The sequence below is a fragment of the Syngnathus typhle genome, linkage group LG1 (assembly GCF_033458585.1).
Source record: "Syngnathus typhle isolate RoL2023-S1 ecotype Sweden linkage group LG1, RoL_Styp_1.0, whole genome shotgun sequence".
In the NCBI taxonomy this organism is placed as follows: Eukaryota; Metazoa; Chordata; class Actinopteri; order Syngnathiformes; family Syngnathidae; genus Syngnathus; species Syngnathus typhle.
The window spans coordinates 23,161,572-23,175,842 of NC_083738.1; the positions used below are offsets into that span (position 1 = coordinate 23,161,572).

General features: G+C 48.6%; 2 protein-coding genes and 1 long non-coding RNA gene across 13 annotated transcripts; 2 read left to right on the top strand and 1 right to left on the bottom strand.

The window, feature by feature from the left end:
- The first annotated feature begins 607 nt into the window (after positions 1-607).
- On the top strand, positions 608-8,186 carry LOC133163723 (FH2 domain-containing protein 1-like). Of its 4 annotated transcripts, none has more exons than XM_061293921.1 (15): positions 608-917; positions 1,935-2,035; positions 3,143-3,466; positions 3,530-3,688; positions 3,877-3,938; positions 4,695-4,797; positions 4,900-4,985; positions 5,066-5,166; positions 5,245-5,315; positions 5,383-5,490; positions 5,613-5,683; positions 5,751-5,868; positions 5,979-6,143; positions 6,259-6,354; positions 6,421-8,186. In XM_061293921.1, the coding sequence occupies exons 3-15, from the start codon at positions 3,269-3,271 to the stop codon at positions 8,062-8,064; spliced, it is 2,982 nt and encodes a 993-aa protein (XP_061149905.1). In that variant the 5' UTR covers positions 608-917; positions 1,935-2,035; positions 3,143-3,268; the 3' UTR covers positions 8,065-8,186. The 4 variants fall into 4 exon arrangements, with proteins under 4 accessions (XP_061149905.1, XP_061149911.1, XP_061149920.1 ...); XM_061293927.1 differs by having other exon boundaries at positions 608-772; XM_061293936.1 differs by lacking the exon at positions 1,935-2,035 and having other exon boundaries at positions 608-772.
- Positions 8,187-8,616: 430 nt separating this feature from the next.
- Positions 8,617-10,179, bottom strand: LOC133165242 (uncharacterized). Its single transcript, XR_009717544.1, has 2 exons — positions 9,526-10,179; positions 8,617-9,309 (listed from the first exon to the last, which is right to left on the bottom strand). It is a non-coding gene; the product is annotated as an uncharacterized LOC133165242 (long non-coding RNA).
- A 30-nt stretch (positions 10,180-10,209) lies between these two features.
- On the top strand, positions 10,210-13,680 carry ccnb3 (cyclin B3). 8 transcript variants are annotated; one of them, XM_061294315.1, is made up of 12 exons: positions 10,210-10,356; positions 10,509-10,573; positions 10,655-10,771; positions 11,068-11,186; positions 11,241-11,352; positions 11,426-11,524; positions 11,991-12,083; positions 12,178-12,315; positions 12,408-12,563; positions 12,736-12,885; positions 12,953-13,083; positions 13,368-13,680. In XM_061294315.1, the coding sequence occupies exons 2-12, from the start codon at positions 10,514-10,516 to the stop codon at positions 13,459-13,461; spliced, it is 1,269 nt and encodes a 422-aa protein (XP_061150299.1). In that variant the 5' UTR covers positions 10,210-10,356; positions 10,509-10,513; the 3' UTR covers positions 13,462-13,680. The 8 variants fall into 8 exon arrangements, with proteins under 8 accessions (XP_061150299.1, XP_061150301.1, XP_061150303.1 ...); XM_061294317.1 differs by having other exon boundaries at positions 10,658-10,771; XM_061294319.1 differs by having other exon boundaries at positions 10,661-10,771.
- The last annotated feature ends 591 nt before the right edge of the window (positions 13,681-14,271 follow it).

Sequence of the window (14,271 nt, forward strand, 5' to 3'; positions counted from 1 at the left end):
AAAAGACCAAAAAATATACGGCCATCGGTGCATTTGAAGAAAAAAAAAAAGGGCTCTTGCGTTGCCACCTTTATTTATTTGCCAGAGACATGTAAGTGCCTGCCAGTCATGTCAAGCACTCAACTTCGCAAGAATCACGACTCTGGCGGAAGCACGGGAATTTTTTGATTCAACTCCTCCGTGAACGTGCATTTACACTCGGTGTAGACCGGCCACCCCACCCTCCTTCTTTGCAAAGTGACTAGATTTGAGGAGAAGGGCGTGAACATAATTGCGAACGATACAGAAAAACCTGGAATTGAGTGAAATGGAACGGATTGGCAATTCTATTGACAATGTACTGTCCATGTATTACATTTGAGGCAGTCCAAAAAAATCCCGGACGATTTATGAAATCCCCCGGTCTTTTTTTTTTTCCCTCAAAAGTAGGACGTCTGGTCACCCTAACGCAAACAAATTTAAAAATAAGAAATGTGGCACGTCACACCTGCGTGCGTGCGTGCGTACAGCGTGTGAGCGTGTTCGTGCGCGCGTGTGTGTATTGGCAAAATGCTGTTTCCGCTGAAGGGTGGGGCACGCGCAAGTCTTATCTTTGCCGCACACACCGGAGTACGCACATAAGCGCTCGTTTCGAAATACGTCACACGTGTTGCGCGTGCACGCCGCAGTTGTCACGCATGCGCTTTGGTCGGCTTCCGACGCACACGCGCTGCAATTGAGAATCACCGGCGGCTTCTCGGGAAAGAGTTAATTTCCTCGGTGTGGAGACTCGGTGAGTTGTTTTTTTATTCGTGTTGCAGTCGTGGTGACTTGTGGCAGACTAGCGGCCAGGCTATCTAGCGCCACAATCGACTGACTATTGAGGCGTTGTGGTCCGTCAAGGAGCCTCACCTGCGCTAAACATCTGTCACATTTTGGTGAGTCAGATATTTTCCAAATGTACTTGGTGGTAGTCTGAGTTCGACATAGTTGTTCTCATGAGACTTTTTATTTCCTTGTTGTGACCAATGTACAGCGCGAAAACATTTGTCTTTGTTGCCATGGAAACTCGGCCCCTGCTTCAGCATCCTGACTCCGAGCAGGCGAGCTGCACCCCCCCCCCCCCCCCCCTAGAATATCAAATACAGTCTGCGTGTCATGATTTGATGCTGTAGTCTAAGTCGTTGTGCTGCTCCTTCTGTCGTGCCTGCCTTGGCCTACTAGGGGCGCTATCGTGTAATACAATCATGCAGAATACACTTGTTTCAAGACAACTTTAAAGTTGTAATTTTTTTAATTTTTGAGAAAACTAATATACCTGTGGTAATTGTACTGTACTATCTCTTGACATGTTCAAATTGCTCAACTATCTACACTATTATTGGTTGAAAAATGCGGGAGCTGGGGTGTTTTTAAGCATTTGACCCTACTTTTAAAATCTTGTTCCCCAAAACATCAGCAGAAGTTCTTTGCTTGCTTTTTTTCCACTCTTTCTGCTTCTTGTCATATTTTTAGGCGTGTGATGTCACACCCATCTGCACACTTTTTATCCAATTCTCACCCATTCCCAAGTTTAACAGCTGAAGGTGTTAACAAGGCCCCATGCTTCTTTTTACCATGCACGTGATGGAGCTTCTCGCCTCACATCCGACACCTTGTCACTGGTGTGGAAAATGTTGTAGAAACTTCCACATGATTTGTCACCTTGTATGAGTCAGCCCTCATTTGTGGAAGTGTGACAGGTCAGATGGATTTGTAGTGTCAATATTTGCTCGCGTTGCGTCTACAGAGGTGTGCGAGCGCCTGTAGTGTAAAGCACATTTGATGTTCCGGCCTGGTGTTAAGTTCCCAACGTGAATGCAAGTGGACGCCGTGTTCTGACGAACCAGAGCAATCTTGTTGAACGAGCGTTCTCCTCAACCCCCCCTCCCCCCTCTGGATTTTTCTTCAAACAGATTCTACTTCTGTGGTCTCCCAGCTGCGTTTGTTCATCGCGTGCGCGTCAGAACCGCCAAAAGAATCGGCGGCAGGTGATCCGGTTCGGCTCTCCATACAGGTCAGTGCTGAGGGTGCTGTGGGAACATGAAGCCAAGTTTGTTTGGATCGATGGTTCATAATGAGGTCAACGGAAAGGCTGGTTATTCTATGTTTGGGAATTTGCATGGGATGGTGTCATCGGGGTTTCGAATCAGCTCCAGGAGGCGCCCCATTAAAAGGCGTCGCCACACATGCTGCGACTGTCATGTCGGCATCAGACAAACAAAGCCCCGTTGTTGGTGAGTCGCTTCATTAGCGCGGCGGTTTTGAGCGGTTGCCACGGTAGCACGTGGCATCTGGGCAACAGCCGCGAAATAGATGATTGAAGCCCATTGGATATTCTGATGACTTTTGAGCCACCCACCTTTTACTGCTTTTTATTTATTTTTTTTGCTCCGAGCTCAAACTGTCGTGACCAGTTAGGTCAAGTCAAAAAGGTTCAACTCAATAAATTCATCAAACTACAGAACTTATGTTGACATATAGGGTACATGTACTAGTACACAATTTAAAATGTTTGGTGTGCAAACACTTTTTTCACTTATACAAAAGTACATATTTGTACAGGTATCCCAACAAGCAGCAGGTCTTGCTCATCGAACCGTTTTAAAGAAGATTGCCTCACTCATACGACTTCTTTCGTGTCTGTGCATGGTTAGCGTTTTAAGTTTTTAATGGTCTGATGTCCTGTTCTGTCATGTTTTTCTTCTGTGCATAGTGAATTGTGCACTTGAGTTGAATTTGAAGAAAAAGGTGAATTCAATCCAAATCGCTATACCGGTCAGAAAATAACAATTCAGTCTTTTGCTCAAATCGTTTTGCTTTGCGTCTTAACATTAGCGCCGCAAGAGGAAGAGCTGTTGGGGGTGGGGGGGGGGGGGAGCTCCTTGCATGCGGTGCCAAGTAAAACCAGACCAGCAGGTTTCACTCACAAGTACACAAAGTCAGCTCGCACGTGAACTTTCAAATGACATCAATGTGAAAGACACACACGAGCACGCACCCACACACAAACACACGCTTAAATCCAGCAAGCTGTGGTTTTGGGCCTGTGTGGAGATGTTTTCAGGTAGTGGCTGCTTAACCGCAGGAGTTTTTTTAAATGGTTTTATTATATTTTTTCTAGTTCCTCGTGTGTGAACATGGACTGTCAAAAACTCGGGCTGGGAGGTGCCATTCCGTATGAAGCGAAATGATTGGCCATCATGCACGACCGTGACCTCACCGCCGCTCCCGTCCGTCTGCCGCCGGGATGCGCATGATGGACGGCGTCTCGCCGGCCAGTGAGAACCAGACGGCGGACACGATGCCGCCGCCGCCGCCGCCACCGCCGCCTCCACCACCTCCGCCTCTCCCTCCGCCGACTCCCTTTCTAGGAGCGTCCACAGGAGGCCTGAGGCTCAGTAAGAGGGTGAGGAGTTTCTTCTGGAAGACAATCCCGGAAGAGCAGGTAAGGAAGGAAGCGCACCTCGTCCAGCTGCGTGTGAAGGCAACGTTTCGTTCGGGCCGGCAGGTGCGGGGGCGCACCAACCTGTGGACGCAGGGCCAGGCGCAGCAGCGCTACCAGATAGACGCCAACACGGTAGAAGAACTCTTTGGTCAGACACGAGACGGCGACACACCTGCAAGGGGAGGGAGGGGCCGCTCCTCCCTGCGAGACACAAAGGACCAGGTTGGTAATGATGAAGACGGTGACGATCACAACAGTGACAATAAGAAAAAGTTATGGCAACGGCAGTGCCGTCAGCAATTCACTTCAATTCCACCTCTGTGACGACAATGATCAAACACAGCAACGAGGACGATTCAATGTAACTTGGTGTCGACGTCGCCAACGATCATTCCGATGTCGGTCCGCAGGTCTCCATCTTGGACAACAAGCGAGGGATGAACGTGGCCATCTTCCTCAAACAGTTCAAGAGGTAAAAAGCGACAGAGGCGCCCTCATGCCCACAGGGTGTTGTGGGTAAAACACACGGCGTCACGACCATTGCATGTCCGTGAGCATTTTAGGACAGTGTGCAAAAAAAAAAAGAAAGTAAAATACATCTTTATTTTGTTACTATTGTGATCCCATAAATGAATCAAATGTCACTGTTATTTATTATTTTAAAATGAATTAACCACGTCTTTAAAGCGAACCTGGCAACTGATGTAATTTTCAGGCCATAGCAAGTGGCAAGATTGCTGCCCCCTGAAAGAACAGGCAGATTTTGCTTGTTTCATTCAAATTCGTACTATTAATCAAAACACACGACTATTTAGGCTACTACAAAAAAAAAAAAATGGTTGGGTTGACTCCCGCTTTAATTCCTATTTGACAAGTGCAACATTAATCAGAATACAGTGTTTGGATTAGCGTAATATTGTAATGAAAAAAAAATGGAGTTGACTTTTGTTTAAAGGTATAAAACTAACAAAATATACAAATTATGATTGTGTTTTAGTGATTAGTTTTAAGGGAAAACATTGTAAATAATTGCAACAATTACAGCATGGTGAAATGCATCATCCAGAAAAGTAAAAGGTGAAAACGTCACAGATGTTTGTCAAGCTCCAAGTAAGACAAGACACAAAACACGGAGTCAAACGTGACATTTGTGTTTGCGTGCTGTTGAGTGTGTTTACTCAACACTGCAGCGCACACAAAAGCCCTATTGCTCGTCCTTCTCGTTCAGGTCCAATCAGGCCATCGTCAACGACATTCGCAATGGCAACAGTGAGTCTTACGGGGCGGAGCCTCTTCGAGAGCTGATGAAGCTTCTACCAGAGGCGGACGAGGTATGGTCCACTTTTCCGCTAACTGAGGTCATTTTGCATGTGCGTAAAAGCGCAAGTGTGTGGAGTGGCTAGCGAGTGATTCGTAATTATGTTTGGAGCAAGGTGAAGAAGATGAAGGCGTACGGCGGCGACGGATCAAAGCTGCCGTTGGCCGACTCCTTCGTCTTCCTGCTCATTCAGCTCCCCAGGTCAGCCGCTAAACTTTCGCCCGCCGCGTCGCCGCTAGCGGATGGCTCGTCATCATCGCGCTGTCCTGATCGGCCTGCAGTTACGCCACGCGCATCGAGTGCATGCTGGGCAAGGAGGAGATTCCTGGCATGTGCCAAGCCATGGGGGCACACATTGACGTCCTTCGCTCTGCAACCAAAGGTGAGGCCAAAGCCATTAGCGTCGGCTCCTCGTCCCGCTATGTATTTTGAGAGAGTGCTAATCCTTTCTCCGCTGCAGAGGTTCTGGGCTGCAAGGAGCTGCACGCCGTCCTCCACTTGGTGCTGCAGGCCGGGAACATCCTTAACGCTGTGAGCCACTCCTTAGCGTGTTAACGTTGTTGCATGCGTGATTAAGTCACGCACGCGTGTCTTGCAGGGAGGTTACGGCGGTAACGCGGCGGGTTTCAAACTCTCGTCGCTTCTGTCTCTGGCGGACACCAAAGCCAACAAACCTGGAATGAACCTGCTGCATTTTGTGGCTCTGGTGGGTCGTCGCAAACAAAAACAAGCCAAGTTCTCCTTTGTCCTCGTCTTCTTCCTCCGCATCTTTCCTTCAGTGACGTGACTGTTGGTTGTCCTCCTAACGGATCAAACTCATCTTCCCAGGAAGCCCAGAAAACAGAGGAGAAGTTATTGGACTTCCCAGTGAAGTTGAGTCATATTCAGGCCGCTTCAAGGTTAGACAGTCTTCTCTTCTCGGTCATGGGGTGGACTTTAGTGTCTGAACTTTTCCCTTTTGCAAAGGGTCTCTTTGGAGACGTTGGACGCCGAACTGCAGCGGCTGACGTGCCGCATGCGCGCTCTCGAGGAGAGTGTCCAAAAGGACAGTGAGCTCCTGCAGCAGCTGGCCGTTTTCCTGCAGGTACCGCTGACAAGTATCTTCATGACTTGCCCTATTTTTGGCAGTGTCGCTCGAGACTTGCCTGAAACTTTGTGGTGAGGATTCCACAATTCCTTCTGACCGTGTTTCAGGACACAACAGCGGAGCTGTGCTCGTTGCGCGGCAGCCGCCAGCTGCTGAGCAAGGAGGCCGGCGAGCTGATGGACTTCTTTTGCGAGGACGCCGACACCTTCCGACTGGATGAGAGCTTTGCTGTCCTGCAGGGCTTCTGCTGCAAGTTCAGCTGCGCTGTCAAGGTAGGCTGCTGGCACAGGGCGAAAAATGTCTGCAGCAATATTTCTCGATCATGCTCGCAGAATGACTCAAGCGGTTGTCGTTGTTGTTGACGAATGGCTGGTTGGCTGATTGAAGGAGAACAAAGAGCGGGAAGCCAAGGAGCGGTCTCGGCGCCATCGCTTGCAAGTGCTGGAGGAGCAGAAGAGACATTCGTGGGCCGGCGGCGAGGAGGTACAACCGCACCAAATCCCAAAGCGTGCTGTAAATCAGTTGACCGACCACTTTGCGCTGTGGCAGGTGGGCGGCACAATCAGCTCGTACTACAGTAGTGAAACAGATCTTTCGGCAGCCACGTCGGAGCATGACGAGGCCAGCGTGCTCCTGGAGCTCCTCTCCCCCAAGTCGCGCAGCTGGCGCGCTTCTCGCCGGCGTACGGGACACGCTCGTCACTCGCCGACGCAAAGCTCATCCTCGCCCACCTGGAACACGTCGCCGTTGACACCGACAACTCCATACATCGCCTCCGACTTGGACAGCACCGGCCGAGACCACGCGGTTGCCTCCGTGACACAGCCGGCGCATCGTCGCTGCAAAACACCTCCCGAAGACGGCCACGGTGATGCTAACGACGGCGGGAACATCGTGGCGCTCCTGGAGAACTGTTCGCTGGTCCCTGAGCCAAAGACCTCCAGAGAGATCGGTGCCTTTGCTTACCGCCGCGATGTCGCCACCGTGGGTGCGGTAGAGCCGCGAGCTTCCGAAGAGGCGACGACAGCGCAGGCGGCGGTGACGTGGTGCGTGACGGCCGTGTGCGAGACAGACCAACCGGGAGAACAAGACCCGGCGTCCTTTGCTGCTCCGACCCATTCCGAGCCAGTCAGCCACCAACCGCCGCCTTCCTCGGCGCTTTCCGTCCCACCCGCGGATTTTCCTCAGCCAGACCAGCGCAAGAAGTCTGGCTCGTCGGAAGCCGTTGCTACTGTCGCGAACGGGATCCGATCCAAGATGGTGCGCACCCTCACCACCTCTGAAAATCAAAACATGAGGAAAGTAGTGCCCATTTCCAGGACAGGCAGAGAGAAACGAGGAGAGAAGCCCTCTCTTGCTCAGTCATCCCGACGCGGCAGCCTCCAGCTCCAGGATTCAACAGCACGCCGTGTTCCTTCTGCTCGCAAGCCAGCAGAGAAGATATGTCGCTCGACGCTGCAATCGCTCGGCGTTAAACGCAGCCCTCCCGCCGACGGCTCACCTGTTGCTCGTCCTCCCAACCTGTCGTCAGGCCCGTCTTTCGCCCGAAACACCGCCTCTTCCTCTTTCAGACAAACGCAAGCCGGCTGTCCACCAGCGAATGTCCCCAAACGTGCTTCTGAAGCATCCTCCAAAGCTTCCGCATCTGCCGCGCACCCTCGCGCCTCCTCATCTTTGTCCTCGCCCAAGAAGACCCAGAGTAAGAAGGGACCTCCAAGCATTGGCACACAGAGTATCAGGCCATCGGCAGGCATCAGCATGCCACCAAACATCAGGCCCACTTCGGAAATCAGGATCCCAGCGAGTGCTAGGGCACCAGCGAGTGCCAGGATCCCAGCGAGTGCTAGGGCACCAGCGAGTGCCAGGGCACCAGCGTGTGCCAGGGCTCCCTCGAGTGCCAGGGCTCCCTCGAGTGCCAGGGCTCCCTCGAGTGCCAGGACATCACCAGGCATCAGCACACCACCAAACATCAGGCCCCCTTTGAAAGGCAGGGCACCTGCAAGCGTCAAGACTCTTTCGAGTGCGAGATCACCTCCTAATTCCAAGACGTCGTCAACCGTCGGGAAGCCTCTGGACTCGACAGACCCCAACTCCCCGGCCTCCTCTAAAAGCCACAGAGGTGACGGAAGCTTCTCGGACAAGTCCGGCCAATCGCGGCGTTCGCTCGAGGTCCGCAAACCCAGCTGGAGATAACACGAGACACGGATAACATGAACCACCACAAGCAGATACTCTCTTCACGAAATGAGCATTTGTGATCATTCCATGCTACCTGCTTGGCTTTACTCAATAAATGGAGCAATTTGTACTGAGAACAGTGAATTCCTTGATAGATGAGCTGTCAACTTGACTGACATGTCCATTTCTGTGTCACTGAGAGTCTGGTGGCTTTGGGAAGCTGTCGCTCATCGAAGAAAAATGTCTCGGGGAACCTTCGCAATGCCAAGATTAGAAAAAGTTAGAAAAAGTATTTGTATGAAAATGCAGGAACTGTAGTAGAACCCTTCCATTTTTCGCTGCTTTGCTTTTCTTCCCCTCGCCCACAGTCCAATGAGAGTGGTATTGTCCGGAGAAGAGTCGCCTGAGGAGCAATTGTTGGTGTAGAGGAGTGGGGCGCGCCCCCCTAGGCGGTGCGATACCAAGGGGGGGACACCAGGGAACATGCTTTTCCTTTGGCTGTACTAGATTAAAGGAGTATCCGCTCTAAAGTGGAGAGAGCACGGAACACTCATACACCGCACAGAGCAGGGGATAAAAAGTATTTTTATTGTATTTTTTCCAACATAAAATGGCAGTTGGTCAAGAATATTTAGAGTTTAAATAAATTATAATTCATTTTTAATTTCAGGCAAAGTGATGCACATGGAATTTGTTCTGTTACAGACTAAAAAACAATGTTATTAATAGGTATTCTTTATTGAAGTTTGATCTTTCCTTTTTATTTATATTTTGTTTTCTTTAATGTTAATAACATGGGGAGGGGGGGGGGGCGCGAAATGATTTCTTCTCCTTGAAAGAGAGAGAGTAGGTGATAACGGAAATGGAGGTGTGAACATGGGGGTTGTGGGGGGAACTGTACTCAGCCAGCTCGGCCTCCTGTTAAAGTTTCCAAAGGGTGCTCCCATCTTGTGGACCGTTTGACCTTTTGTGAAAACAACTGTGGCGCCTAAGCGTTCGTTCTCATATCAAAGTTTGAAGAGAGGAAGTGATGATGCTTCCAGCCAGTTGTCGGGCGAGCGCACCAACTGGGTCTTGGCCACCCGGTCGGCTGCTTTTGCCACGCAAGAGTTGGCCGACGACATCGCGGGCCAGATAGTCGGCGAAAGTATCCAAGGCGGATCCGGGAATGCAGGTGGGCGGATTGGATCGCTGCTGCGCTTCCTTCACGTGTCCGGACAACCCGCTGGGATTTTCAGTCAATGTATTCATCGTGGCTCCCTATTGATATGGAAACAGAGTTGATCAGAAAGATCGGATCAAGGCCAGTCCGATCAAAGCAGCAGCAGTGGTGATTTTTTTTTTGTTTGTTTTATCACGCCATCAATGCAATGCATAATAACAACATGCACACACTTTGCGAAAATATTACTACAAAAAGAGTACAATGCAGAAAACAAAAACAAATAAATGCAATCTTAGTTACATCGAACTCACCGGAAGATTTTCTCAATGCTCCCACGACACTTGTGACACTGAGTTTGAACACAAACCACCACACTCACTTCCTGAGCCTTTAACAGGAAGTGTATTGAGTGTGTGTGTGTGTGTGCATTAATATCCTTGATATGACAAGAAATCGAGTGTGTTGTTTGCATTGTATTCGTGCTGTCATCCTGACCTCTGAGGCCTATCTGGAACAATTGCTGGGATGTGTGTAAAGTTTGCAAGTAGTAATAATTGACTAAGTGTCATCACTTGGTGAGGAAAAAAAGCACATGAATGAATCTAAATGGGACTGTGTGTATGGTAGTGTCAAGTATTGTATTTTTTCATAGGACAGTATTCGTTGGTCACGTGTTTCAAACCTATATAAATTCCTATTGGTCGTTTCCCAGCCTTGGCCCTTTGTGTGTTTGAAAGTAATGCAGAATCTCCCGGTAACATTTGGAGCTCGACGACAAATATAAGATGAGAAGTTGACTTTGTTTTTGCATTTAATGACCTTTTAGATGACCTATAAAATAGCACCAATCAACTGAGTTACTTGGTGTTTGGCTTTGAATGCAGTAAGACCACGCGTCTCTCTCCCACTTGGGAGAAGACATCAAAAAAACGAGCAGTCCTTCAAAGCTGCATTCCTAGGAGCTCGCTGATTGGTCCGCACTGCTTTAATTCTAGCCAATCGCGAGGCTGCACCAGGATTCGAGTCTGCAAAAGAAAACAACGTCGGTCTTGGCGGTTGGTAAAGCACGGCTTCCAATCTTCTTCAAGTGAACATACTCCGCCGTTTCCCAAGCGTTCCACTTGCGGGCATCGTCACACAAGGTAAGCAAAGCGCTCCTGTTGACAGTTTGGATGCAAGCGAGTTCAGAGATTCGCGTGTGGTCGATACAAGTCGATACAGAATTGCTCCACTTTGGAGGCCTGAGCTTTGGGGCTTGCGCGTGCCCCCCGATGCCAAACGCTCTTTTGTGCAGGTGCCATGCCTTCCGTCAGAGGCAGGAGAGGCCTTGTTGCTGCTGCCCTTAATGTTCCCGTTGAGGTAGGCAAAAAATGGAGCCGGGTTATGCGTGTGCATGTTGTGACGCCCCTGTCCCGCTCAATCATCTCGGTTGTTTTGCAGCAGCAGCAGCAGCAGCAGCATGAAGAGCAAGAAGTTTCAAAGTCCAAGAGGTCCACTTCGCCTTGCCTCGGAGTCCCCAAGCTCAAGAAGAGGACAGCCCTGGTCGACATGACCAATGTGAGCATCGCATATTGTTTCACCTCTAAAATTCACTACCAACCATCACGGCCATAGTCATCAAAGTGTGACATGGCTGCGTGTCTTAACCAATAAGAATCACAGCATTTTTGATGATTTCAGCACTCCTGGTTTATGTTTGAATCCTAGCGAATCAATCACAACCAAGTTAGCAATCAACAATCAATGCTCGTTTTTTGGAGCCATTACACGAAACGATCGTTTTCCTGCCGCACACCCGAGGATCCCTTGCAGCGTTTGGGAATCGTTGCATTCACTTGCATTATGCTTTACAGGCTCACAAAGTCAACCTCAGCTTCCTGGACAAGAAGAAGAAGAAAAAGAAAAAGCAGCAGCAGCAGGAGGTGAAGAAAACCAGCTCGGTGTCAGAAAAAAGTCAAGCCGAGCAGCAAAGGTAGCGTCCGCGTCTTTGGTTTCCTCGCACCGTTTCCAGCAGCTTGTCGTTCAGGTCGACGTCTGAGAGCACTGAGGGAAAATCGTCTGAAAATGATGAAGAGGAGAAAGAGGAAGCTGAAGAGCAAGCGGTCTGCCACGTGGCGCAGGACCTTGTTACACCTGAGGTGAGCCCCCCCCCCCCCCCCCCTCCCAAATCCTCGCCAGGGGAGCTTTCAATATTCACTTCCACCTCTCCAGGTTCCGGTCGAGTTTGATGTGGACTCTGAAAACCGCAACGATTGTTTCATGATTCCCGAGTACGCCAAGGACATTTTTGACTACCTCAAAAGTCGAGAGGTGAGCGGTGCAATCTGGTTCCGGCAAGAGTTCTTTCTTTCTTTCTTTCTTTCTTTCTTTCTTTCTTTCTTTCTTTCTTTCTTTCTTTCTTTCTTTCTTTTTTTCTTTCTTTCTTTTTTTCTTTCTTTCTTTTTTTCTTTCTTTCTTTTTTTCTTTTTTTCTTTCTTTCTTTCTTTCTTTCTTTCTTTCTTTCTTTCTTTCTTTCTTTCTTTCTTTCTTTCTTTCTTTCTTTCTTTCTTTCTTTCTTTCTTTCTTTCTTTCTTTCTTTCTTTCTTTCTTTCTTTCTTTCTTTCTTTCTTTCTTTCTTTCTTTCTTTCTTTCTTTCTTTCTTTCTTTCTTTCTTTCTTTCTTTCTTTCTTTCTTTCTTTCTTTCTTTCTTTCTTTCTTTCTTTCTTTCTTTCTTTCTGTTTTATGATCCTTTTGGGCTCTCTGGGGCCCTACGTGTATTTCTTACGCTTGCTTTCAGGAGAAGTTTGTGCTGCAAGATTACATGTGCCAGCAGCCCAGCATCAACGCCGGGATGCGTGCCATCCTTGTGGACTGGCTGGTGGAAGTACAGGTGAGTGGCGTCGTCACGTGCGAAGGCTACCCGTGCCACTCTCACACTACCCCCCCCCCCCCCCCCCCCCCCCCCCCCTCACACACACCACCAGGAGAACTTTGAGCTCTACCACGAGACTCTTTACCTGGCTGTGAAGCTGACGGACCACTTCCTGGCACGGACCCCCATTCATCGCGACTCGCTGCAGCTAGTGGGCTCTACCGCCATGCTGCTGGCTTCCAAGTTTGAGGTACGCGGGTGTGGGTGCCTTTTGAGACCTGACAAGACCCGGAAGCAAGGTTCATTCCCGCTAAGAAATAGACTACACCGTGTGTTTTGCAGGAGCGCGACCCACTTTCCGTGGACAACTTCCTGTACATTTGTGACGACGCCTACAACAGGGAGCAGTTCCTCCGCATGGAGGCCAGCATCCTGCAAGCACTCTCTTTCGACATCGGCATCCCCGTTGCCTACCACTTCCTCCGGCGCTACGCCAAGGTAAGTCCCGAGCCAGTGTTCCTTCTTTGCATTTTCATTTGGCCAAAAGACTATCGGGAAAAGAGAAACTTTTGACAATGGCTTAAAGAGATCAATTAAGATAATAAATGGCGTGATGTTTATCAATGGCAGCTACGCAAGTCACTCATGTGTTTTTGTGCCGCGTGTGCAGTGCGCCGGCGTGGGTATGGACATGCTGACACTGGCGCGCTACTTTAGCGAGCTGAGCCTGATGGACTTTGAGCTGGTGCAGGAGCGAAGCTCGCTGCTGGCGGCCGCCTGCCTTTTTCTTGCTCTGCTCACCAAAGATCTGCCAGGATGGGTACGGATTTGTGGCGACGCGTCGCCGGACGCCTTTCGTCTTGTCATTCTCGTTTCTGTGCTCGTAGCCGCCCGTCCTGCAGTTTCACAGCGGCTACGAAATTTCCGAATTGGCCCCCGTCGTCCGAAAGATTTACGCGATGGCGGCGCAGCCTCCCAGCAGTGAGCTGAAGGTGGTCCGCAGCAAATACTCCCACGAGTAAGATTACACACTACAAAATGATTAATATTATTACTATTATACATTAAAACAAGGAAGAATTTGTTCACTACATCTTTGGGAATTTGGGTTTGTAATTGTGCATCAGAAACCACACCTAGTCATTTTCCAACTTTTTTTTTTTCTCCATTTGACTGTCAATTCAACTTCATAGTCTACTTCTGCAAACAGAAAACACACCACACACCTTTTTCTTTCTAATTCAACATTAATATTTAACGGGTGATTTTTCCAATTGATTTGTGTTCTGTCCCCCTTCCCAGGGTATTTTTCCGAGTTGCTTCCCTGCCACTGGTGGACTATGATGTCTTGGAGAAGACTTTAGAACCTCAAAGGTTCCCTCTGATACAGTTGTAAATAGTTAATATGTTAAATATTTATATTCAGTTTGTCCCATTTTATTGCTGTTGCAAAAAGTGTTCAGGTTCTTAAAAACATTTTAGTATTAATGTTCGGCCTTTAAAAAAAAAAAAAAAAAAAAGGTAACTTGACAAAAGTAATTTTGTCCATTACTTTTCTAATGGCCCATGTGTATTAAGGTTTGCCAGTGTTTTAAAATAAAGATGTTTCATACTGTGAACGTCTCCATTTGACTTTTGTGGCGATTAAGACACAAGCCGCTAGAGGGCAGAAGCAGACCAGCTAGCTCGTCTGGTGAGGTTAGGGTTAGCCTCATCACGGTTCAGTCGCTCGTGTTTTGTCATGACGTCACAGGTGCATCCTGTTGGCAACAATAGTAAACAAACCCTAACTATATTCCCCATATGTACAGTTCAATTTGCAAACATGAACAAAATCCATTCTCTTTCTAATATAAGTATTTACGCTTAATATTGTCATCATCGCTTTGTCAAAATTAATTAGATGACGTATAGCTTATTCAAGTTTATTTTGTCGGGAATATCCTGATTAGAATAGAGTCTAAGATGTAATTTCATTGAGGTTTGAATTTCAGTAAAGAGCCACCTTGCACCCGGTTACCGTAAAGGATTAATCTAACGGGTTTTGAGGCCTTCTGTGTCATTTTTTGCTGTTCTATTCTCTTTCTAAACCACGAGGTAGCCCCTAAGGACCACTTGGGTAACCTGTGAGCCTCTTTAATAGGATAGCTTGCTGTTTGTATTTGAATTATTCTGGGAGAAAAAAAGTAGTCGCTTCACTTATCAC